Raw genomic sequence first — 25,737 nt, 5'->3', positions numbered from 1 at the left:
GCTTACCAACCCCACAAATGAATAAAACGTGTTTCTTTTTGGCCGACATGTTTATGATTCACCTCATTAGTCGGCTAGTAGTCGCCAAATGGCCGACTAAGAGTTGTAGTCGTATGTTAGTAGGTAAATTAACGACTGGCCTCAGTAGTCCCTATGTAGTCGCCAAATTAGCTACTATTAGCTGACGAATTTACTTTCTTGTCTTTCAGTCGTAAAGTTGTCGCTAATTAACGACTATTGAACCAACTACTCATTTCAGTCGGTAAAAACCGACTAATTTACGATTAATAGTCAGCAGTTGTAAAATAGTGGTTAAGTGGTCGTTATATAGTCACTAAATTTGGCGACTACGGGTTTAGTCGCCAATCGTAGTTGTAAATGTCCTGTTTTATTGTAGTGATGGAAATAATGAATAAAGAATCCATGTATACCGACGCCACTCGATCTCATCGATTATATTAGGTTATCTTGTTGTATGATTATGAAATGATTACGATTTAAATTGTAATATGTTCAACACATCTATGTACTACACATTGTAAAACACATAATAATAATAGCTCATTATATATTAGTGGTTATGTGCTCATTATATATCTAAGTTATGTGCAAATGATATATCTTAACTCAAAAAACTTATTGGTATAAATATATCATCTATGAATTATCAACATGGTTAAACTATAAAGGAACACTCAAATGATCGTTTCAAAAAAAAAAAGACTCAAACGAAAGTTGACAAATAGAAAAGTGGAAAATCGTGTACCATGCCGAAGGTTCCGTGTATGAAGATGCAACATGGTCTTTTCAACTTTGTGCAACTCTCTTTCTTTATAATTTCATATCAATAAAAATATTTCACAGTTTGGTGTTTCTTAAAAATAGTTATTCCTTCCTTTGTTTTTCTTGATAATTAAAGCTTTAGTGAACTATAATGGTAGTGTCAACGTGCAATTGATGCTAGAGTAGGAATGTGTAAGACATGCCTAACAACCTTCGTCATGATATATTGGTAAATTTTCCCTTGTCTTCTAAAACATATAGTTTTTTATTGTCTTAGTTTCTAGAATCTCACGAAGTAGAACACAAAGATCAAAAGAAAGAACTCTTTTTATTATTAAGGAAAATAACTCAATTTATTTTTTTGATCAAACAAGGGCTTTCATTCAAATCAAAGCCTCATAAAGAGGTGGGTTCTTACAACATACATCACAATGAGTAAAGGAAAGAAGGATAAAGGTTCCATGAGTTCTGCAAAGAGATTCGTAAAACTTAAAAGTTTTATAATATTTGAAGAATCTATTGGTACCAAAGTGGATTCGACCATGAAGGCATGCTTCGTGAAGTCCTTGGCCAACAAGTGATCATAAGTGGCTCTAGCGGTTGACGCCATCGAGCTTTGAAGCGAGTGCTCCATAGTGGAAACACTAGACGGGTATCTCGCCTACATGAGAGGTAAGGTGGTTGGAGCGAAGTCCTTTGGCATTTTCAGACCGAAACCCATGTCTCTAGTAGGAGCTTTCACCGGGGATTGCAAGAGGTGGATACCAAACCGTAGCAAAACAGGTGAGTCCTCCCTCACATGAAGCTCATGGCCATGGAGGTTAAGGAAATTTACACAAAGCTGGCAGCCAATTTGGTCCTGAGTTAAGATAACAACCCGAGCTTCTTATCAGTTGGCGATGTGTGGCAATTGGGGACAAAGGGTGTAAGCTTCAGAATCAAACAGATTGATGGATCATATTCCAACTTAGAACTCAGCAAAGAAAACATCCGAACACTGCTTATCGGCTGGCCTTGACATGGATATAGCTCAGACCATTCTAAAGAACACAATATACTACTACCAAGGAGCCCTCGACTTGACCAAGTAGATATGATTGGAACTAGAGAACGTGAGATTGATATCAAAATATCATTCACGGGTTTAGCTACTATACTCCAAACCCCTACCAGTACAAACAAATCACAGCACAAGAAGCTTTGACACCCACCTTGACTAGGGTCAGAACAACAATGCTCAACCCTACATAAATTTAGCAATACTCTTGTCAATAAGACCGCTCTATCCTTGATATAACTGATTAACACAGAGATAGACTTGAAGTTCCGGGATACAATAATGGCTGGTTGATAAAGCAGCGGTAACCAACACTCCGTGGAGGTGTGGTCATAATGCTGTAGCCTTTCAACACATTTAGCCTAAACCAACGCAAGAACCCAACAACCCAACCTAGGGGAACCAAGACTCTTCTAGCATATTAATCAATACCAGCTAATCTAGAGTTAATAGGTATTAGGATTGAGGATGATAGAGGGATACAATGAGCGAACCTGGGCAGATGAGATCGATGCCCATCGTCACAACGTCGAAGACGGTTTAATGAGAGTAAGTCTTGACAAAGCTTGAGTAGAGGATAATATGGTACCAAGGTATCAGAGATACACAACCAATGCTCGAACCATGGGTTCAAGCCAAACCTCCGATGGAAACTGTAGCCATCTAACAGAGAGGGTCGGAACACCATGTCGAGTTGGTTCGGCAAAGACAGCACACTGGACCTGAACCATATGTTTCTTGGATTTGGACACAAGTTTCTGTTAATGGGCCAAGGCCTGGGAATAAGGCCCAAATTTGAAAGGAGATCCAACAACCACAAAAACCCTAGAACCGCCTTAGTTGGACATGGGAGGAGGCGCTTTCGACGGCTACGGCGAGACGGTTTAGAGATCGGAGATGAGGCACCCGACGCCGGATAAGACCAGCACCACGTCCCCCTGTCGCTTGCGAAGATTATATATAATAGATCTGCTCTGGCTGCCAATGGTGATTCTGAGGTTGGGGCTTGCTTTATATGTGTTGTGGGCGGAAGAAAAGTAAGAATAGTCGTCGAACGCTTCCTCCCTCTGCTGCCACTAAGTGTTATCCGTCCAAAGCAGGTTGCTAGTTTGGTGGAGGGTTGAAAGGATCGGGCAGTTCCCGGTGATTGAGCAAGAAGCCAAAACGAGAGTGCAAAATCGGGCCTGAGAGCTTCTTCGATTTTTAATTCTCAAATTAATTACCTTCAGTCAGAACTTACTCTAAACCTTAATATCTTAATTCTCATAAGTTGTGTGCTACACTTTAGCACCTCCTTATATGTAAATTATATTTCCAAAACAATTTTGGAAAACTAACTTTACTTAACTCCTAAAGAAAATACAACTAACAATTTTGATATGTATATTTAGATCCTCCCAAATATACTTAGCTTGATCTCCAAGCTACTTCAAGCTTATAACAACATTTTTCCCTTTAACCTTGAAGTCACACTTACTTACATCTTGAACTCCAATATATTTTCTCCTTTCCTTGAACGTGATTCTCCCAAGTGTTTAGTCAATATATCAGCCTTTTGTTCATCTTCTGGAATAAACTCAACCTTCACTTATTCATTACCAACACACTCTCGTATAAAGTGGTATCTCTTGTGTATGTGTTTGCTTCGATCATGGAACATCGGATTTTTGCTTTACTCGATTGCTGAATTGTTATCGATCTGAATAGTGACCTTCTCACTCTCCTTTCCTGTTATCTCGGCAAACAATTCTTGAAGCCAAATAGCTTGTTTTGCTGCTTTAGTGGATGCCATGAACTCAGCCTCACAAGATGACAAAGCGACAAATTCTTGTTTTGTGTACACCAAGTGATTGGACAATCATCAAAATAGAAGATATGTCCTGTTGTACTCCTACCATCATTCGCATCAACATTGTGTGAGCTGTCACTGTATCCCACTAGTTTTGCATCATTCGATCGTGCAAAGACAAGACCATACGAAGATGTTCCTCTCAAATACCTCAGGACCTGTTTTTTAGCGCTACTTCATGTGATTCTTTAGGCTCATGCATATATCTACTCAAGACTCCAACACTATAGGACAAATCTGGTCGTGTGTGAAGCAAATATCGCAGATAACCAATAGTTTTCTGTAGTTTTGTGCATCGATATTTTTTTCTTTTGGAGACTTCAACAGTTGCAGGTTTTGTTCCATCGGGTCATGACAAGGATTACAGTCTTTCATTCCGGTTTCCAGTAATATCTTCTCTGCATATCTCTCTTGCTTTAGAGCAATACCTCCTCCAAACTGATGTACTTCAAGGCCAAGATAAAAGGTCAACTTACCCAAGTCACTCATCCCAAACGTTGCTGCCATCTCCCTTTTGAACTCAAATATCAATTTCATAGACGAACCGGTGATAAGTAGATCATCTACATATATGGCCACGACGAGAAAGTGATCTGCTTCTTCCTTTTGATACAGCGATGACTCCTTAAGGCATCTATGGAACTGTAATTCCGTTAGGATCTTGTGAAGCTTATTCCATGCTCTAGGTGCCTGTTTTAACCCGTAAAGAGCTTTGTTTAACTTGTAGACCTTGTCTTCACTTCCCACACTTACAAATCCTTCGGGTTGGGTGACATAAACTTCTTCTTTCAATTCGCCATGGAGAAATGCGGTTTTTACATCCAGATGATGTATTTCCCAACCCCTCGAAGCTGCTAGAGCAATGATAAAACGGATCGTCTCAAGACGCGCTACAAGGGCAAAAGACTTCATCATAGTCAATATCGTGCCTTTGAACGTATCCCCTTGCCACCAAGCGCGCCTTGTACTTGTTGACGCTTCCATCGGAGTTGTGCTTTATTTTGAAGACCCATTTGAGTCTGATAGGCTTAACTCCAACAGAAAGATCCACCAAGTTCCATGTCTTATTTTTCTTGATAGAATAAAGCTCATCTTCACACGCTTCTATCCAAACTTTTAGCTCTCTAGCTTCATCGAAATTCCATGGTTCCTCATTCATCGTCAAAAGGAGACGTTCACCTTCATATTCCGCAATGTGAACATAATCGTTTAAGTAAGCTGGCTTTATACTGGCTCGTGTGGATCTCCTTAGCTGGGGTTGCGGTTCCTGTTCTGTTTCAGCACCAGTGGTATCTTCATTATCTCGATTTTTGTATCCGAGTTCTCTTCATCCTCCTCATTTTCTTCATCAATCACCACATTCTCACTCATATCTCGAGTGTAAGGATCAGTTTCCTCTGTTTCTCCGATTTCTCTGATTCCTTTATAACCAATTTCTCCCAAATGAATAACAAACATTCCAGAATCTTAACCTGTGTCTTTATGAACCTGGTTCCATCTCCAGCTTCTTCATCAAAAACTACATTGCGACTCACGATTATCCTTTTGGTTGAAGGATCATATAAGCAATATGCCTTGGAACCAGGCTCTGTTCCCATATGTATTAATGCTCTCGACTTGTCATCAAGTTTTCTTCTTCCAACAGCCTTTGTCTTGTATATCCAACACAACCAAACACTCTCAAATGATCGAGGTTTGGTTTCTTCTCTTTAAGCATCTCATAAGGTGTGGACTTGGGCAATGATCTTGTTGATATCTTGTTGATCAAGTAAGTAGTGTGTCGTCCTCTCCCCACAGGTAGTTTGGTACATCCATGTGCTTCAAGATACTCCTGGTCATTTCTAAGAGTGTTATGTTACATCTCTCAACAACTTCGTTTTGTTGAGGAGTGTATGGTGCCGTTAGATGTCTCTTGATTCCGTACTTATCACGATATGCTTGAAACTCATGAGATACAAACTCTCCACCTCTGTCCGTTCGAAACATTTTTATCACAGATCTTGTTTCTTGTTCAACAAGTGTCTTAAAACTTCGAAATATCTCAAAGGCTTCACTTTTCTCTTTTAGTAAAATCGTCCACATATATCTTGAGTAATCATTAATGATTACAAAGACATACCTCTTATTAGCAGGAGTGGCTGGAGTGATTGGACCGCCAAGATCACCATGAACAAGTTCAAGACATTGAGTGGCTCGGTAAGTAGTTACTTGAAGAAAACTTTTCCTTGTTTGTTTCGCAGCTAGACATGACGCACAAATCTCCTTATCCACTGTGATTTTGGAATACCTCTCACTAGCTCATGGTTTATTATCATCTTCATAGTTGATATATCATGGTTTTTGTGGTTTTCAATCATGATATAAGGAGTCTTTTAGAGTCTTTTGATTTGTTTTCTAGGACGTTTTTGAGTCTTTACACGTTTTCTAGGATTTTGGCATGAAAGAAGCAAAATGGAGCAATTAGAAGGGATTTTGGAGCAATTCAGCTATGGAAGAGAACTTGCAGCCGATCAGAAGTGACAGTGTCGGTCGACACCCCTTCTAGCGACAGAAGAGCCCAATTTTGGAAGTTTTACAAATCTGCCCCGAAGTTTTCCATAGATCATTAGTCCCTGGATGTGTTTCAGGAATATAGATATGATTTCTAGGTTATTGTTTAAACCTAAGTTTTGTTTTTCCCTGCAACTTTTGAGAGAGAACCCTGAGATATTTTTAGAGTGCTTTTGGAGAGAAGATTCAAGACCCCTTCAAAGTAGATTCAGAACTCCTTTTTCCTCTTCTTTAATCTCTTAATGCTAACTATTTTATTCATGATTTGTGTTCTTACAATTATGTCTGAGTAGATCTTCTTGTTAGGTTTAGGGTTTCTCATTAGGGATTTCATGGATTATTAGATTAATTGATTATTGGATTCATTATCTTTCTTGTTCTTCACCATAGGTTGTTCTTAATGTTAGATATTTGATTAGTCATCTGAATTTAGATCTTAGGATTATTCATTGATATGAGAATATAATTGATTTCCCTGACAAAAACCTTTGGTGAGCAAAATTCTTTTTGCAAAGAGATTTGAATTAGTGATTTTGTGAACTTATCTAAACTTGATTTTATTGCTGATTTTTAACCTAGAATTTTACAAAGAGATTTGGATATTCTGGTTTTAAATATAGATAATATTTGCAGTGAGAACTGATTTATTTTACAATTGTGTTTATAGTTCAAGAACAATGCTTAATTGTTGAATCCTGCTTGATTAATTAATTGATATGATTTTCCATGATTTTCTGAGAATTTCCCTAGGCCTAGCGTTTAATCCCTCTGAGTTTACAACACTTTTATTTAATATTTTGCATTGTTTTTCTTTATTTAAATCAACTTGTTTAGCGTAATCGTAAAACTTTATAATTTACTGAGTAATCTAGAGTCCTTGTGGAATTCGACCCCTAAGTACTACAGTGACCTCTTAATTTGAGAGAGTAGCTCTAGGGTAAATTTGAGCATATCAAATTTTGGCGCCGTTGTCAGGGACTCTCTGATCTACCATTCGATTTGAGTTTTTCAATTTCGTGTAAATTTTTATTTTTATTTTTTACTTACACGTTTTTGTTTTTTTTCTCTTTGGTGTTTCAGGTGCATGCCTCCTAGACCTCACACAAGGAGCAACAAGACTGATCCTACTGTGAAGCTTTCAAACCAAGAGCTAGGGAAACTTGAGCGTGAGAACCGAAAAGCAGCTAAATCAGCAAAGATGGTCAATCCGGTCATTCTGAGAGTTGCTGAAGATGGTGCTTTGAGAGATCAAGAGGGCCACTTGCGCAATGAGCAGGGTCAAAAGCTTGATGCAGAGGGCAATGTGATTGTTGAACCAATTGTCAATGAACAAGTTGTCGTCAACCAGCAAGTTGTTGCCGATGAGGAGGTTAACCTTGGTGTCAATCGACGCCAACAAGAGGGTGTCGATCGACACCCACCTCCAGCAGACGTACATGGAGCTACCAACCACGTCCATAACCCGGTTCGAAGACAGGATCAAAACCGGGATCTGATCAAGACTACTGCAGAATTCAACAGAGCTGATTTGATTTATGAAAACCGCTCTGAAATTGTTCCACCTCCATTCCCAAGGAATGACTTTGGGCTGAAGCCTTCATACTTCCAGCTAGTTGGACAAATAACCTTCTCTAACCTGCCAAATGAGAAAGCTTTGGACCATATTGAGCACTTTGAAGACTTGGTGACTAGTATCAAGGCCAATGGAGTGACTGAAGACTACATCTACTGCAAGCTCTTCCCATATTCACTTGCAGGAGAAGCATCTCAATGGTTGAAACAGTTGCCAGCCCGATCTTTGACCTCTTCGCAACAAGTAAAGGTGGCTTTCCTCAATTACTTATATGACGATGCATTTTCAGATAAGCTGAGAGTCAAGCTGTCCTCCTTCAAGCAAAGACCAGATGAAGCTTTGAAGGCAGCTTGAGTGAGATTCAAGGCCTATCAGAGGGACTGTCCACAACATGGATTTTCAAGAGTGCAATTGTTGAGTATCTTTTTTAGAGGAATTGACTGGGAATATCAGCTAGCTTTGGATGTTGTAAGCCATGGTAACTTTAAGACAAGATTTTCAGAAGATGCTGAAGCTTTGATTGAGAATTTGGCTTCCAACAATAGCACTAAGAGAGCAGATACTGAAAGGAAGAGATTGCATGGAGGATTTGATTCAAACCAGCTAGCTTCTGTTAATGCTAAGCTGGATTCGGTGCACAATCTTCTAGTGGGTAAGAAGTCAGTCCAATTTGCTGCTGAGGTTGAGACATTTGAGCCAGAGCCAGAGAATACAGAGGAGAATATCAACTATGTGTATGGAGCTGGGTATCAAGGTCAGAGATTCAGTAATATGCATAGCAACAAGCCTTACAGTGGGAACTCTTCAGGCTACACTCCTAAGCCTGAGTTTCAGAAGAAGCAACATGGGAGAAACTTCACAAGAAGCTATGGAAACTCATCTTATCAGTCTCCTCCTCCACAGACTTCTTCTGAGAGTAGAATGGAAGCTATGCTAGAGCAACTTTTGCAAGGTCAGGAATAGTTAACAGTGAAATTCAATGGGAAGATTAATAATGTCTACAATGAGCTTACTGGGAGGATTGATGCATTGAATATTCATGTTAAGAAGCTGGAGAATCAGGTCGCGCAGACTGCTGGGTCTGTTAAAAGGCAAGAGGGTTTTCTTCCTGGAAGAACTAAATCAAACCCCAAGCATGCTTGCAATGCCATATCAGTAAGAGATCAAGATGCTGGTGAAATTGTTTCCGTAGAAAAGAGAGAGAAATCGACAAATCTGTCGGCTTCAGATGATGGTGTCGGTCGACACTCATCTCAGACTGATGCAGAAGTTACAAAATCTCAGGTTCCAGCAGGTGTTGAGAGGGTGTACAAGCCTAAGGTCCCTTTTCCTAAGCCAAGAAGGTCCAAGCAGGAGATTGAAGATGCTATATGCAAAGCTATGATGGATAAGTTGATGATTGAGATGTCTTTGATTGATGCAGTAAAGCTTTCACCACCACTTAAGCGGTATGTAAAGAGAATGGTATCCAATGGTTTGAGCCCTGAGGAAGGAGCACTACTTACAAAAGATGGGAGTGCAATTCTGTTGAACCAGCCTGTTCAAAGGAAGAAATAGAAGAAGCAAGAGGTGGTTGTCTCTGAGAAAGTGAGCGCAATGATCCATTGTAAGACTGCAGAGAAATTACCAGATCCTGGAAGCTTTGTGCTTGATTGCTCTATCTCTACAGAACGGTTTGCTTATTCACTTTGCAATATTGGCTATAGTATCAATCTGATGCCGCATTCTATTGTTGTGAGACTTGGGATGACAGAATTCAAGCCAACTCAGATTTCTCTTATCTTAGCTGATAGATCCAGAAGAATTCCTGAAGGCGTTTTAGAGGATCTTCCAATCAAGGTTGGGAACTTCATGATTCCCACAGACTTTGTGGTGTTAAAGTATGACAAAGAGCCTAGTGATCCTCTCATCTTAGGACGATCTTTCTTGACTACATCTGGTGTCATCATAGATGTGAAGAAGGGTTACATACCACTGAATGTGGAAGATTTGAGTTTGAAATTTGAGATGGATAAATTGAGAAGGGCTCCTACTATTGATGGACAGACTTTTTCTATTGAGGAAGCTTCTGCTACTCGAGTTGCAGGCTTAGCATCAATCGATGCTCCATTAGCATCGGTCGACACTCCCCCACATCCGAGACCGAACTTGTCCAAAACAGTTGCTCCAAGTCAGAAACTTGTTTCCAAACAGAAAGTCCCCCACTCCACACTCCAGAGTCCTTAGTTAACCAAGCCACAAGATTATCGTAGAGCGCTTGTTTCTTCTATTGATGATTTTTCAGGACATAAAAGAAGCAAACCCATCCCAAAGTCCCGTCCTGGTCATGTTCCTCATGTCCTTGGTAGACCTCACTCTTCTACTGCTTATACACCACCATGGATGAAGAGGACATTTTCTTGGAGGCATTCACTACCATGTTCCAATCCACCGGATGCCTGAACTCTGCTGCCAAGTCAAGCTAATGACTGAAAACAAGCGCTTAGTGGGAGGCAACCCACTTCTAGGTTTTTCTTTTCCTTTTGAGTCATTTTTCTTTTTGCATTGAGTCAGTTTTTCTTTGAATTTTGTTTGACATTTTGAACTATCTCTCTATCATGTTGCTTTTAACTTGTGTTTGAGTGTTTCTTAACAGAAAAATTATCCAAGGATTGGCTAAACAACTCAACAACACATCTAACTGCAACTAACAAGGAGTTTCAGCCAACAAAACACCATTCGTGATGAGTGTCGATCGACACTGAAATGGTGTCGGTCGTCACCAGCTGGTAACCCGAAAACAGTTCATCTTTTCATTACAATTTTTGTACTTGAAAACACTGGGGACATTGTCGTTTAAGTCTGAGGGAGGTTAGTACTAACTACTAACAAAGTTTTTGGTTTTTAGTGTGTCAAAACCGATTTTTGTTTTTATTGAGTCAAAATTTTCAAAATTTTGTTGGGTACTATAATTTTTCTTTTTAGGTGTATTGCCTTGGTTGATTAATGCTGCAGATTGAATCCACTAATCTGACTAATGAAAAATCCCAAGGCTGACCAGTAAACCAGAGACATCCAAATTTCCAACATAATCCATAAAAGCCTGAGGTAACTTATGCATTTTTCTTTTTACCTCATCAAGGAGATTAATGTTCATAGGGCTTGACTCCTTCTTTATACCTGACAAGCAAGATTTTCAAAAGAAAATGGTACTCCTGTCCCTTATTTAAGTTGAAAAGATTACTCTTGAGAGCTTTGTTTTTTTTAAAAGAGAGAGAATAAAATATGAGATGATTTTGATCAGTTTAGAGAGGGATGTAAATTACCCGTGACCTCATTATTCTACTCTTGAGTCAAATGATAACACAAAGCTTGGAAGCGAGGGGTAGGTAAATTACCAATGACACCACTATTCGCCTACACCTTTGGTTAAAAAAAAAGAAGTCAGTAAAAAAAAACAGCAAAGCAAAGCTTAAAGGAGGACAAGAATAGAATAAATCTGGGGGAGAGGAAGAATACCACATGTTGTAAAAAGATATATCTTGCTTGTTATGGTATAGTACGAGAATGAATCTAGAAGGTTCTTGACATTGATCAAATTGATGAGATCCACTGATGAAAACTTAATGGAGGAAGTAGTGAAATTTGGTTTGAATTTGGGATGATACGAATGTCAACAGAGAAGTAGATGGTGGTTTGATTTTGATTTGTCTGCTAAGCATATGGATTATGGTTTGAATGATCATGGCATTACCTTAGAGAGAAAATGAGTTTCTGTGTTTTCAAACCTCTTTCACATGTCTAAGTTTCTGTTTTGCTTGAGGGAAAGCAAATGCTAAGTCTGGGGTAGTTGATATATCATGGTTTTTGTGGTTTTTAATCATGATATAAGGAGTCTTTTAGAGTCTTTTGATTTTTTTTCTATAATGTTTTTGAGTCTTTACAGGTTTTATAGGATTTTTGCATGAAAGGAGTAAAATGGAGCAATTAGAAGGGATTTTGGAGTAAATCAGCTAAGGAAGAGAACTTGGAGCCGATCAGAAGTGATGGTGTCGGTCGTTACCACCCTTGGTGTCGGTCGACACCCCTTCTAGCGACAGAAGAGTCAAATTTTGGAAGTTTTACAAATCTGCCCCGAAGTTTTTCATATTTGAATCATTAGTCTTTGGATGTGTTTTAGGAATATAAATAGGAATTCTTTGTCATTGTTTAGACGTAACCTTTATTTTTCCCTGAAACTTTTGATAGAGAACCCTGCGAGATTTTTAGAGAGCTTTTGGAGAGAAGAATCAAGACTCATTCAGAGAAGATTCATAACTCCTTTTTCCTCTTCTTTAATATCTTAATGCTATCTATTTTATTCATGATTTGTGTTCTTACAATTATGTTTGTGTAGATCTGCATGTTAGGTTTAGAGTTTCTCATTAGGGATTTCATGGATTATTAGATTTATTGATTGTTGGATTCATTATCTTTCTTGTTATTCACCATATGTTGTTCTTAATGCTAGATCTTTGATTAGTCATCTGGATTTAGATCTTAAGATTATTGATTGATATGAGAATAAAATTGATTTCCCTGACAAAAACCTTTGGTGAGCAAAATTACTTTTTGCAAAGAGATTTGAATTAATGATTTTGTGAACTTATCTAAACTTGATTTTATTGCTAATTTTTAACCTAGAATTTTACAAAGAAATTTAGATTTTCTGGTTTTAAATTTAGATAATGTTTGCAGTGAGAACTGATTTATTTTACAATTGTGTTTATAGTTCAAGAACGGTGATTATGTCACATTTGTCAGCTGCAACAAACACTTAGTAACATCGACCTCCAAAACAACCTTGTACATGCGGTTTCTAGATCTTGTCATCTTCACCATCGGTTGTCCAAGGTGATCATATAGCATTAATAAGTCATCTTTCATTCTGACACACACTCTACTTCAGTGGCTTGACCGAGGCTTATTATGTTGCTTTTAACTCTATTATATAATATCTTTTTGTGTAAGATCTTTTTGACACCATTATTGAACACGAACCGAATTGAACCTTTTCCTTTAATGTTTGTACGAGAATCATCTCCAAATCTCACCAATCATGTTACACTTTCATCAAGCTCCACAAAAAACATTCGATTTCCACTCATATGGTTGCTCGCACCATTATCAAGATACCACACATTCTCGGTGTCTAAACTTACTTCAAAACCTTTAGGCTTCACCTTTTGCTCGTTTAGATATACCATCTCATGTACCATTAATTTATCAGCTTCGTGTGTGTCTTCTTCCGCTTTTTCAACTACTTCTTGAAGCTTGAGCAGCCTGTCAGGATAATTTGAGGCATAGTGGCCCTGTTTATCACATCGATAACATGTTATCGTTGCTTACCTCTCTTTATCTTGTTCCTGTTGAATGATCCGTTCTGGTTGTAACCGAAGCGGCTACAATCTCTTCCTCGCCAATACGATCGTCCTCCTCTTCCTCTGTTATTCCCAAAGAACTCTTGTCGAGGATTCATCTTTGCATACATGAGCTTGCCATGATCTTCTTGCTGTTCTTCCTCTTCTTCATTGATTCTTTCTTCGTATGCCTTTAATCTTCCAACAATATCTTCAAAAGTTGTTGTATTCAGGTCGAGAACTTTTTCAAGAGATGCAACGATGTGTATAAACTTCTTTCTTGGCAAAGTTTTAAGAAATTTATTGACTAGTTTTGATTCATCAATCGTTTCTCCAAGAGCTGCAGATTTTGAAGAAATTTCAGAGAGTTTACCAGAGAAAGTATCAATCGTCTCTCCTTCCTTCATCTTAAGCTTATCAAACTCAGTCATAAGTGTTTGTAATCTAGCTTCCTTTACTCTTTCATCACCAACATTTCTCGCCTGTATTGCATCCCAAACGCCTTTTGAAGTATCATGCTCCCCAACTTGTAGTATCAATGATTCTGGTATGGATTGAAATAACAGAGCAATTGCCATATTATTTTTCTCCTCATCTTTGTTCCCAGATCTATTGTTTCCTATACCTTGTTAACTTTAAGAGCTATCCTCATTCGCATAGCCCAAACTGTGTATTTTGAAGAGTTTAGCATAGGAAACTTAACAGAGGAAGGTCCGACATCCTTGGTCTTGATCGTCTCGTCTTCCTCGTCGTCACTCATCTCCTTCTTAACGGTTATTGACTCCAACGATGGTGATCAAGCACAAACCTTGCTCTGATACCAAATCTAAAATCTCACGAAGTAGAACACAAAGATCAAAAGAAAGAACTCTTCTTATTATTAAGGAAAATAACTCAAAACCTTAATCTCTCAATTCTTATAAGTTGTGCTACACCTTAGCACCTCCTTATATATATATTATATTTCCAAAACACTTTTGGAAAACTAACTTTAAATAACTCCTAAAGAAAGTAAAACTAACAATATTGATATGTATATTTAGATCCTCCCAAATATACTTAGCTTGATCTCTAAGCTATTTCAAGCTTATAACACCATCGATTACTTAGAAATATGTCTTGTCAAACAAACAAAAAATTACGTCATGAAATGATTTCTTTCCCCCCACAATCATCTCCCTTATTTGTGATTGATGCGTAACACCGAACACTTCAAACGTGGCTTTGCTATCATGGTCCAATCAGTCATATACTCATATTAATAGCACTAATTTCGAGAGAAACAATTCATCTAAGAATATTGGACGTTGTTAACGTATACAAATACTTCTGGAAGACTAGCTCATACGTTTCGAACAATAAACAATCAAAATCCAATATACGAAACAGGAAAATTTAATGGAGGCTTATTACTGGCCAATGCGAACACCTCATAACTAGGAAGACTTTAATTGAATCATGAGATATTGTGCTCCTAGAAAGAAAGGAGGAAATAACGCACGTTTTGCTACAACATAAAAAAACAAAAGGAGTTCAAACACCTAATCTTGGTATTTCGGGTTTTGGTCTTTTCGCTTGGTTTGGTCAATGGTTAATGTCTCATCACACACCATTTCTTCTTCACAGCTTTGCTGCGATTGATGAAGCACGCAAGTTGTTCCTTGGCGGAAACTTTAGATCCTCCAATCCCTCCAATCTCTCAAAGTATTGATCTACCATTCTATCATTGATGTCCTCCAGTCGCCTTGGCTCCCACTATATATTTCAGCAATACATCAACAATATTTTGTACATATAAATATTTAAAAAAAAAAAAAAAATAAAGAAATTTATTAAACCTTTGGGTTCTTATCTTTGTCCACCAGTATGGCTCTACACCCCTATATAAGTAAGACACCTTATAATTACGTCTACAGAAGACAATATGACAATATATATACAGCAGGTCGCGCAGACTGCTGGGTCTGTTAAAAGGCAAGAGGGTTTTCTTCCTGGAAGAACTAAATCAAACTCCAAGCATGCTTGCAACGCCATATCAGTAAGAGATCAAGATGCTGGTGAAATTGTTTCCGTAGAAAAGAGAGAGAAATCGACAAATCTGTCGGCTTCAGATGATGGTGTCGGTCGACACTCATCTCAGACTGATGCAGAAGTTACAAAATCTCAGGTTCCAGCAGGTGTTGAGAGGGTGTACAAGCCTAAGGTCCCTTTTCCTAAGCCAAGAAGGTCCAAGCAGGAGATTGAAGATGCTATATGCAAAGCTATGATGGATAAGTTGATGATTGAGATGTCTTTGATTGATGCAGTAAAGTTTTCACCACCACTTAAGCGGTATGTAAAGAGAATGGTATCCAATGGTTTGAGCCCTGAGGAAGGAGCACTACTTACAAAAGATGGGAGTGCAATTCTGTTGAACCAGCCTGTTCAAAGGAAGAAATAGAAGAAGCAAGAGGTGGTTGTCTCTGAGAAAGTGAGCGCAATGATCCATTGTAAGACTGCAGAGAAATTACCAGATCCTGGAAGCTTTGTGCTTGATTGCTCTATCTCTACAGAACGGTTTGCTTATTCACTTTGCAATATTGGCTATAGTATCAATCTGATGCCGCATTCTATTGTTGTGAGACTTGGGATGACAGAATTCAAGCCAACTCAGATTTCTCTTATCTTAGCTGATAGATCCAGAAGAATTCCTGAAGGCGTTTTAGAGGATCTTCCAATCAAGGTTGGGAACTTCATGATTCCCACAGACTTTGTGGTGTTAAAGTATGACAAAGAGCCTAGTGATCCTCTCATCTTAGGACGATCTTTCTTGACTACATCTGGTGTCATCATAGATGTGAAGAAGGGTTACATACCACTGAATGTGGAAGATTTGAGTTTGAAATTTGAGATGGATAAATTGAGAAGGGCTCCTACTATTGACGGACAGACTTTTTCTATTGAGGAAGCTTCTGCTACTCGAGTTGCAGGCTTAGCATCAATCGATGCTCCATTAGCATCGGTCGACACTCCCCCACATCCGAGACCGAACTTGTCCAAAACAGTTGCTCCAAGTCAGAAACTTGTTTCCAAACAGAAAGTCCCCCACTCCACACTCCAGAGTCCTTAGTTAACCAAGCCACAAGATTATCGTAGAGCGCTTGTTTCTTCTATTGATGATTTTTCAGGACATAAAAGAAGCAAACCCATCCCAAAGTCCCGTCCTGGTCATGTTCCTCATGTCCTTGGTAGACCTCACTCTTCTACTGCTTATACACCACCATGGATGAAGAGGACATTTTCTTGGAGGCATTCACTACCATGTTCCAATCCACCGGATGCCTGAACTCTGCTGCCAAGTCAAGCTAATGACTGAAAACAAGCGCTTAGTGGGAGGCAACCCACTTCTAGGTTTTTCTTTTCCTTTTGAGTCATTTTTCTTTTTGCATTGAGTCAGTTTTTCTTTGAATTTTGTTTGACATTTTGAACTATCTCTCTATCATGTTGCTTTTAACTTGTGTTTGAGTGTTTCTTAACAGAAAAATTATCCAAGGATTGGCTAAACAACTCAACAACACATCTAACTGCAACTAACAAGGAGTTTCAGCCAACAAAACACCATTCGTGATGAGTGTCGATCGACACTGAAATGGTGTCGGTCGTCACCAGCTGGTAACCCGAAAACAGTTCATCTTTTCATTACAATTTTTGTACTTGAAAACACTGGGGACATTGTCGTTTAAGTCTGAGGGAGGTTAGTACTAACTACTAACAAAGTTTTTGGTTTTTAGTGTGTCAAAACCGATTTTTGTTTTTATTGAGTCAAAATTTTCAAAATTGTGTTGGGTACTATAATTTTTCTTTTTAGGTGTATTGCCTTGGTTGATTAATGCTGCAGATTGAATCCACTAATCTGACTAATGAAAAATCCCAAGGCTGACCAGTAAACCAGAGACATCCAAATTTCCAACATAATCCATAAAAGCCTGAGGTAACTTATGCATTTTTCTTTTTACCTCATCAAGGAGATTAATGTTCATAGGGCTTGACTCCTTCTTTATACCTGACAAGCAAGATTTTCAAAAGAAAATGGTACTCCTGTCCCTTATTTAAGTTGAAAAGATTACTCTTGAGAGCTTTGTTTTTTTAAAAAGAGAGAGAATAAAATATGAGATGATTTTGATCAGTTTAGAGAGGGATGTAAATTACCCGTGACCTCATTATTCTACTCTTGAGTCAAATGATAACACAAAGCTTGGAAGCGAGGGGTAGGTAAATTACCAATGACACCACTATTCGCCTACACCTTTGGTTAAAAAAAAAGAAGTCAGTAAAAAAAAACAGCAAAGCAAAGCTTAAAGGAGGACAAGAATAGAATAAATCTGGGGGAGAGGAAGAATACCACATGTTGTAAAAAGATATATCTTGCTTGTTATGGTATAGTACGAGAATGAATCTAGAAGGTTCTTGACATTGATCAAATTGATGAGATCCACTGATGAAAACTTAATGGAGGAAGTAGTGAAATTTGGTTTGAATTTGGGATGATACGAATGTCAACAGAGAAGTAGATGGTGGTTTGATTTTGATTTGTCTGCTAAGCATATGGATTATGGTTTGAATGATCATGGCATTACCTTAGAGAGAAAATGAGTTTCTGTGTTTTCAAACCTCTTTCACATGTCTAAGTTTCTGTTTTGCTTGAGGGAAAGCAAATGCTAAGTCTGGGGTAGTTGATATATCATGGTTTTTGTGGTTTTTAATCATGATATAAGGAGTCTTTTAGAGTCTTTTGATTTTTTTTCTATAATGTTTTTGAGTCTTTACAGGTTTTATAGGATTTTTGCATGAAAGGAGTAAAATGGAGCAATTAGAAGGGATTTTGGAGTAAATCAGCTAAGGAAGAGAACTTGGAGCCGATCAGAAGTGATGGTGTCGGTCGTTACCACCCTTGGTGTCGGTCGACACCCCTTCTAGCGACAGAAGAGTCAAATTTTGGAAGTTTTACAAATCTGCCCCGAAGTTTTTCATATTTGAATCATTAGTCTTTGGATGTGTTTTAGGAATATAAATAGGAATTCTTTGTCATTGTTTAGACGTAACCTTTATTTTTCCCTGAAACTTTTGATAGAGAACCCTGCGAGATTTTTAGAGAGCTTTTGGAGAGAAGAATCAAGACTCATTCAGAGAAGATTCATAACTCCTTTTTCCTCTTCTTTAATATCTTAATGCTATCTATTTTATTCATGATTTGTGTTCTTACAATTATGTTTGTGTAGATCTGCATGTTAGGTTTAGAGTTTCTCATTAGGGATTTCATGGATTATTAGATTTATTGATTGTTGGATTCATTATCTTTCTTGTTATTCACCATATGTTGTTCTTAATGCTAGATCTTTGATTAGTCATCTGGATTTAGATCTTAAGATTATTGATTGATATGAGAATAAAATTGATTTCCCTGACAAAAACCTTTGGTGAGCAAAATTACTTTTTGCAAAGAGATTTGAATTAATGATTTTGTGAACTTATCTAAACTTGATTTTATTGCTAATTTTTAACCTAGAATTTTACAAAGAAATTTAGATTTTCTGGTTTTAAATTTAGATAATGTTTGCAGTGAGAACTGATTTATTTTACAATTGTGTTTATAGTTCAAGAACGGTGATTATGTCACATTTGTCAGCTGCAACAAACACTTAGTAACATCGACCTCCAAAACAACCTTGTACATGCGGTTTCTAGATCTTGTCATCTTCACCATCGGTTGTCCAAGGTGATCATATAGCATTAATAAGTCATCTTTCATTCTGACACACACTCTACTTCAGTGGCTTGACCGAGGCTTATTATGTTGCTTTTAACTCTATTATATAATATCTTTTTGTGTAAGATCTTTTTGACACCATTATTGAACACGAACCGAATTGAACCTTTTCCTTTAATGTTTGTACGAGAATCATCTCCAAATCTCACCAATCATGTTACACTTTCATCAAGCTCCACAAAAAACATTCGATTTCCACTCATATGGTTGCTCGCACCATTATCAAGATACCACACATTCTCGGTGTCTAAACTTACTTCAAAACCTTTAGGCTTCACCTTTTGCTCGTTTAGATATACCACCTCATGTACCATTAATTTATCAGCTTCGTGTGTGTCTTCTTCCGCTTTTTCAACTACTTCTTGAAGCTTGAGCAGCCTGTCAGGATAATTTGAGGCATAGTGGCCCTGTTTATCACATCGATAACATGTTATCGTTGCTTACCTCTCTTTATCTTGTTCCTGTTGAATGATCCGTTCTGGTTGTAACCGAAGCGGCTACAATCTCTTCCTCGCCAATACGATCGTCCTCCTCTTCCTCTGTTATTCCCAAAGAACTCTTGTCGAGGATTCATCTTTGCATACATGAGCTTGCCATGATCTTCTTGCTGTTCTTCCTCTTCTTCATTGATTCTTTCTTCGTATGCCTTTAATCTTCCAACAATATCTTCAAAAGTTGTTGTATTCAGGTCGAGAACTTTTTCAAGAGATGCAACGATGTGTATAAACTTCTTTCTTGGCAAAGTTTTAAGAAATTTATTGACTAGTTTTGATTCATCAATCGTTTCTCCAAGAGCTGCAGATTTTGAAGAAATTTCAGAGAGTTTACCAGAGAAAGTATCAATCGTCTCTCCTTCCTTCATCTTAAGTTTATCAAACTCAGTCATAAGTGTTTGTAATCTAGCTTCCTTTACTCTTTCATCACCAACATTTCTCGCCTGTATTGCATCCCAAACGCCTTTTGAAGTATCATGCTCCCCAACTTGTAGTATCAATGATTCTGGTATGGATTGAAATAACAGAGCAATTGCCATATTATTTTTCTCCTCATCTTTGTTCCCAGATCTATTGTTTCCTATACCTTGTTAACTTTAAGAGCTATCCTCATTCGCATAGCCCAAACTGTGTATTTTGAAGAGTTTAGCATAGGAAACTTAACAGAGGAAGGTCCGACATCCTTGGTCTTGATCGTCTCGTCTTCCTCGTCGTCACTCATCTCCTTCTTAACGGTTATTGACTCCAACGATGGTGATCAAGCACAAACCTTGCTCTGATACCAAATCTAAAATCTCACGAAGTAGAACACAAAGATCAAAAGAAAGAACTCTTCTTATTATTAAGGAAAATAACTCAAAACCTTAATCTCTCAATTCTTATAAGTTGTGCTACACCTTAGCACCTCCTTATATATATATTATATTTCCAAAACACTTTTGGAAAACTAACTTTAAATAACTCCTAAAGAAAGTAAAACTAACAATATTGATATGTATATTTAGATCCTCCCAAATATACTTAGCTTGATCTCTAAGCTATTTCAAGCTTATAACACCATCGATTACTTAGAAATATGTCTTGTCAAACAAACAAAAAATTACGTCATGAAATGATTTCTTTCCCCCCACAATCATCTCCCTTATTTGTGATTGATGCGTAACACCGAACACTTCAAACGTGGCTTTGCTATCATGGTCCAATCAGTCATATACTCATATTAATAGCACTAATTTCGAGAGAAACAATTCATCTAAGAATATTGGACGTTGTTAACGTATACAAATACTTCTGGAAGACTAGCTCATACGTTTCGAACAATAAACAATCAAAATCCAATATACGAAACAGGAAAATTTAATGGAGGCTTATTACTGGCCAATGCGAACACCTCATAACTAGGAAGACTTTAATTGAATCATGAGATATTGTGCTCCTAGAAAGAAAGGAGGAAATAACGCACGTTTTGCTACAACATAAAAAAACAAAAGGAGTTCAAACACCTAATCTTGGTATTTCGGGTTTTGGTCTTTTCGCTTGGTTTGGTCAATGGTTAATGTCTCATCACACAGCTTTGCTGCGATTGATGAAGCACGCAAGTTGTTCCTTGGCGGAAACTTTAGATCCTCCAATCCCTCCAATCTCTCAAAGTATTGATCTACCATTCTATCATTGATGTCCTCCAGTCGCCTTGGCTCCCACTATATATTTCAGCAATACATCAACAATATTTTGTACATATAAATATTTAAAAAAAAAAATAAATAAAGAAATTTATTAAACCTTTGGGTTCTTATCTTTGTCCACCAGTATGGCTCTACACCCCTATATAAGTAAGACACCTTATAATTACGTCTACAGAAGACAATATGACAATATATATACAATCGGAAAAGCCAACAAAACCTCCACTATGTCTTTGCTTAAATCTCCCTTCATCACATGACACACCATTCTATACTCACGAATAAGGCAGTGCCCCACCCCCTGTAGTCTTCCTTCTCTTATCTGAAATATATAAATACACTCAGCTTTTTCTCATTATATTGTATATAGCACATTTTGGGAACTAACCGATCTAAGAGATATTTTAAGGCTTGATGGTGAAGCCTTCTTCAATGCTTGAGTGGTAGAGGAGATCCAGTCATCTGGTATCTGAGTAAACTCTCTCTCCTAACCAATTCATATATGAGGGTAGAGTGCAAATGTGCAATGTTAAAGGTAACTCAGTGAACTCATGATCATCGCAAGCAATCATTTCCTATACCATAATGAAAAACTTACAAGTGCAGATATGATATCCTCCACTGTTCTTCTCGAGAAGCACCTATCAATGATATCTAACCTGCGTAAAGAAACAACTTTTGTATTAAAGATCTATCACATGGATGCTATAAAGGGAGACTGAAAGCTGATACCAATACATGGTTGAAATTAACAAAACATGTAACGTACTCATAACCAATAATCTAGAATATATTTTTGCACATTACTTAGAATTCTTGTGATGATGGCATGAAAAAAGTTCTTAGGAAAAAAAAGATACACTTGCCTGTGGTAAGCACTGTTCTGTTTAACGTTCGGACGCTCAGTATATGCATCAAGAATTTTTGAGGCAAAGCTTGGATCACTTGAACCAACTGTACAAAGATCTGCCTCTAGTGCAGTTAACCTCTGTGGAAAGTAGTACCTTACTAAGTAACGATCCTTGGCAAAGCAAATAGTGTAAAGAAAATATTTTTGACTTTCCATCCATTACACTTATATAAGTGAAAACAGTCAACACAAACCATTAACCTGAACAGATTGTTCCAAAGTGCAAGATACGTTTGAAATACCTCAAATAGTCCTTGGCAAAAAAAATGGCAGTCAAATTATACGATAGATTCGTTACAAAATATTAATTTGTTCAACTAAAACCCCACAAATGTTTTTGCATCACCAGCTGTCATAGTATCCAATAACTAGTTCTAAAAAAAATAAAAATTCTAGAGACCAGATTACAAAAAAAATTATGGTTATTTTTGATTGTTTGGAACAAGTTTCTTAATACTACATATATAATAATATCATGTAGTAATCAAGTCTATAATAATATAAAATAAAAATAAATTATTACATAATGAAAAGGAAGAACTACTAAGAAACTTTGGTTACGTTGAGGCAGAGCCGTGGTTCATTTGTAAAGGCATATTAATCTGCCCTAGCCCCCCCCCCCCCCCCAAAAGTTATCAAATTAAAGGCCACATTAATTAGTTTTGCTCCGTGTTTACTTTAAACTAAATTAAAACCCGCAAATTATTTATAACTGAAACATATAAATTATATAAGTTGTATTTATTGGTTAAATATATTATAATTATATAATAATTGTTAATTTTATTGTTTAAAGCTTAAATCATATAATACTGTAATCTAATTTATTTTTTATATAATATTTATTTGATCAATTTAATTAAATATGTATATTCTCAGATACTAATAGTGTTAACAAAATAATAAAATATTTTTTTATCAGTGTAACAATAAATTAATGATATTGTAAATTTATATAAATATCGACAAAACCCATACTGCTATATTAATCCGTCCCGAGATATTTTAACTCACACTATATCATTTTAATTTTTAATATTTATGTTTTGTAATATAAATATTAGATTGAGTTGATATGTTTTTTATTAAGATTGTAATTATTTACATTTTATAAGATTGACGCTTCTTATAAAGTTTAAATAATTATAATACGTAAAATTATTAAAACGGTTGAGTATTTCTCATATTTGAAGTTTCTTAAAAGTTTAAATATATTATTAATATTTTAAAGGTCTTCTAACTTTTTAAAAATTCAAAATATTTATAATATTTAAACTTGTTATAAAGTTTAAATATTTATAATATTTGAAATTTTATAAACTTTAAATATTATTAAATTTTTTAACATTTTATAAATTTTCACTTTCTAAAAAATATAAATATTTTTATAAAGTATAATTATTTATAATACTTTTACTTATTATGAAATATAAATATTTCTAATATTTAATGTTTAAAAAGTTTTAAATATTTATAATATTTAACTTTTGAAAAATCTTTTAAATAAAGAACCAGAATAAAATAAATAAAAGATTTTTAATTTTGAATGCCTGATAAATCAATCTTTCTTCTCATTTTTATTATAAATTATTTTGGTCTCTTTTGTAGTATGCCTCTGAATCATTGCCCAATTTTTTTAGGCGATGTAGGATATTGTACTTGTATTTTTTTATTCATCTATTGAGTAATATATGTCCGTTTAAAAAAATTTGTATCATATACAAGAAAAAATCACAATTTTTATTAACTAAATGTATTATAGAATAATTCAAAATAATTTAAATATAAATTCAAATAAAAATGAAAGGAAATCATATATTTATGTTTGAATGAGGTTGAAAGATTTACTTTTTTTAAAAAAATCTTACCTATAATTAATTTTGAAATATTTGCTAACTAATATTAAAGTGATACATTGAATGCTAATTGTTTCCATAATATTTTTTTGTCAAAAATTGATGCAAAAATACTAGTATAAATTTTAGCCTAAACATACCTCTACTTTTAGGCTTTTAGCCTTAACATGGGAAATTAAATACTAATGATGTAAGAAAGGGATTTCATACCGTTGAGGGCACAAAATGAGTTGCAAGGCCACAGGCAAGCATTTCGGCTCCATCTAACCTAGCTCCTGTGAGGCCAACATACTCTCCTGGTATAAATTCAAGAACAAGACATGAAAGATGAGAGGGCTAGATATAGGCTCGAGTTTTGTCGACATGCAAAACATATTAATGACTTTCGTTACCAAAAAAGCCAGGGAGCCTGGACAAGAAATAGGAGGCTCCTACATCTGGAAAGATCCCAATAGCTGTCTCAGGCATGGCAAAAACCTAGGAGAATCTCATAAAATATGGAAGTGACATGAGAATATTTGAGAATTGAGATCGATATCTATCTGTCATCCATGCCTGGACATGTTTAAGAAAACTATAACTAAAAGAATACCGTGTTCTCAGTTGCAATCCGAAATCGACCATGGATGGAGACACCAGCTCCAGCTCCCATGACAATACCATTCAAAATTGAAACCTATAAATTAAGGTCGAAACGGTATGGAAAATGAATGAATGAGCTTACACACTCTTGAGTAATTATATTCACAAAAAGGACAGTATGTCTGCTGAGACCTGAGCTTTGCTATACGTGGCCAGAACATAGTTGAGCGTGTATTGGTCTGCAAAAAAAGCGGCACCAAGTCTCCATTTGCCTAGTCCACGTAGCATCGAGAAAGAGTGTGTAGAAATAAGCACAAGAAAACTGGAAACATAAAAATGGTTATGGGATGGTGATATTGACATATACCTTGTATGACGTAACTAAGAAGGGGTCGAAGGTCGCCACCAGCACAAAAGGCTCTTCCCTGACCCTTTAGGATGACAAGTGTCACACTAGGATCCTCCTCATATGCACGGAATAGTTGCAGCAAACGGGAGATCTAGAAAAGATTGGTTCAAACCAATTATGTATATATATATATATATATATATATATAAACTAGCTAGTATACACAAATAATAAACAACAAAAAAAGGATTCAATACCATGTTAGAGGACAGAGCATTCAGCTGCCTGGGTCTGTTTAATGTCAAGATTCTAACACTTGATTTCTCTTCCACCAAAATCTGTGATCAATATTGATTGAGAAAGAGAGAAGAGCTGATCATGGAGCGTAGTTAAGAGGAGAAAACAGACCTGAGAGTGAGAGGCCATCTCGGTGGACATTGTCATTTTCTTGCCTTCTTTCTTGCGGGGAAAATCTATACCAGAACAGCTAGGAGATTCAAGATATATGAAGTTCTTTCTTACTTATGGTTAAGTCAATTTTAAATGTTTTTTTTGTTGATTAATGAAAACTGATTGTTAGCAGGATCGTGAAGTGTACAAATAAGCATATGACCACACATTTAAACTAAATAAATGCATCAGTACCGACACGAATTATTAAATTTGTATTGTGACACATATATAAACACATATATAATGTGACCAACACAATAACCACTAGTTATTATTTTTCGATTTAACCCGATATATCCAATAGATGTTGTGTCATTTGTGAGAGGGATGTGATTTTAACTTAAAGCGCTCTTTTTTCAAGTTCGTTTTCCATTTCCGAAACGTTTCCGAAACGGAAACTCATAGAAACTCG

The 25,737-nt window shown here is 36.6% G+C and overlaps 2 protein-coding genes and 2 long non-coding RNA genes across 4 annotated transcripts; all 4 read right to left on the bottom strand.

Annotated features, from left to right (window-relative positions):
• Nucleotides 1-1,135: 1,135 nt before the first annotated feature.
• On the bottom strand, nt 1,136-3,107 carry LOC104749819 (uncharacterized). Its single transcript, XR_015583705.1, has 2 exons — nt 2,335-3,107; nt 1,136-1,642 (listed from the first exon to the last, which is right to left on the bottom strand). It is a non-coding gene; the product is annotated as an uncharacterized LOC104749819 (long non-coding RNA).
• A 1,830-nt stretch (nt 3,108-4,937) lies between these two features.
• Nucleotides 4,938-13,950, bottom strand: LOC147925119 (uncharacterized). The gene is made up of 6 exons (XM_087492491.1): nt 13,816-13,950; nt 13,180-13,672; nt 5,809-5,959; nt 5,499-5,658; nt 5,178-5,341; nt 4,938-5,103 (listed from the first exon to the last, which is right to left on the bottom strand). The coding sequence occupies exons 1-6, from the start codon at nt 13,948-13,950 to the stop codon at nt 4,938-4,940; spliced, it is 1,269 nt and encodes a 422-aa protein (XP_087348617.1).
• Nucleotides 13,951-14,604: 654 nt separating this feature from the next.
• On the bottom strand, nt 14,605-15,119 carry LOC147925118 (uncharacterized). Its single transcript, XR_015583701.1, has 2 exons — nt 15,029-15,119; nt 14,605-14,945 (listed from the first exon to the last, which is right to left on the bottom strand). It is a non-coding gene; the product is annotated as an uncharacterized LOC147925118 (long non-coding RNA).
• A 5,708-nt stretch (nt 15,120-20,827) lies between these two features.
• Nucleotides 20,828-25,523, bottom strand: LOC104749817 (putative 3-hydroxyisobutyryl-CoA hydrolase 3). The gene is made up of 13 exons (XM_010471513.2): nt 25,281-25,523; nt 25,130-25,210; nt 24,891-25,023; nt 24,716-24,795; nt 24,534-24,617; nt 24,334-24,418; nt 24,152-24,237; nt 22,042-22,163; nt 21,774-21,834; nt 21,564-21,662; nt 21,396-21,497; nt 21,273-21,314; nt 20,828-21,190 (listed from the first exon to the last, which is right to left on the bottom strand). The coding sequence occupies exons 1-13, from the start codon at nt 25,314-25,316 to the stop codon at nt 20,993-20,995; spliced, it is 1,209 nt and encodes a 402-aa protein (XP_010469815.2). The 5' UTR covers nt 25,317-25,523; the 3' UTR covers nt 20,828-20,992.
• Between the last annotated feature and the right edge of the window lie 214 nt (nt 25,524-25,737).

Source organism: Camelina sativa, chromosome 16, assembly GCF_030686135.1.
Source record: "Camelina sativa cultivar CO46 ecotype springtype chromosome 16, ASM3068613v1".
NCBI classification, from domain to species: Eukaryota; Viridiplantae; Streptophyta; class Magnoliopsida; order Brassicales; family Brassicaceae; genus Camelina; species Camelina sativa.
This window is presented reverse-complemented; position numbering and strand designations above follow the sequence as displayed.

What these genes read in the sequence shown, in the direction of transcription:
- LOC147925119 (XM_087492491.1), bottom strand. Translation starts at nt 13,950, where the DNA reads ATGAGTGACGACGAGGAAGACGAGACGATCAAGACCAAGGATGTCGGA. An exon ending in CAGGAACAAGATAAAGAGAG is followed by an intron (nt 5,960 to 13,179) that starts GTAAGCAACGAT and finishes CCAAAATCACAG; the next exon opens with TGGATAAGGAGATTTGTGCG. An exon ending in GTATCTTGAAGCACATGGAT is followed by an intron (nt 5,342 to 5,498) that starts GTACCAAACTAC and finishes TGGATATACAAG; the next exon opens with ACAAAGGCTGTTGGAAGAAG.
- LOC104749817 (XM_010471513.2), bottom strand. Translation starts at nt 25,316, where the DNA reads ATGACAATGTCCACCGAGATGGCCTCTCACTCTCAG. An exon ending in CCACGTATAGCAAAGCTCAG is followed by an intron (nt 24,618 to 24,715) that starts GTCTCAGCAGAC and finishes CTTAATTTATAG; the next exon opens with GTTTCAATTTTGAATGGTAT. An exon ending in CAGAACAGTGCTTACCACAG is followed by an intron (nt 21,835 to 22,041) that starts GCAAGTGTATCT and finishes TTCTTTACGCAG; the next exon opens with GTTAGATATCATTGATAGGT.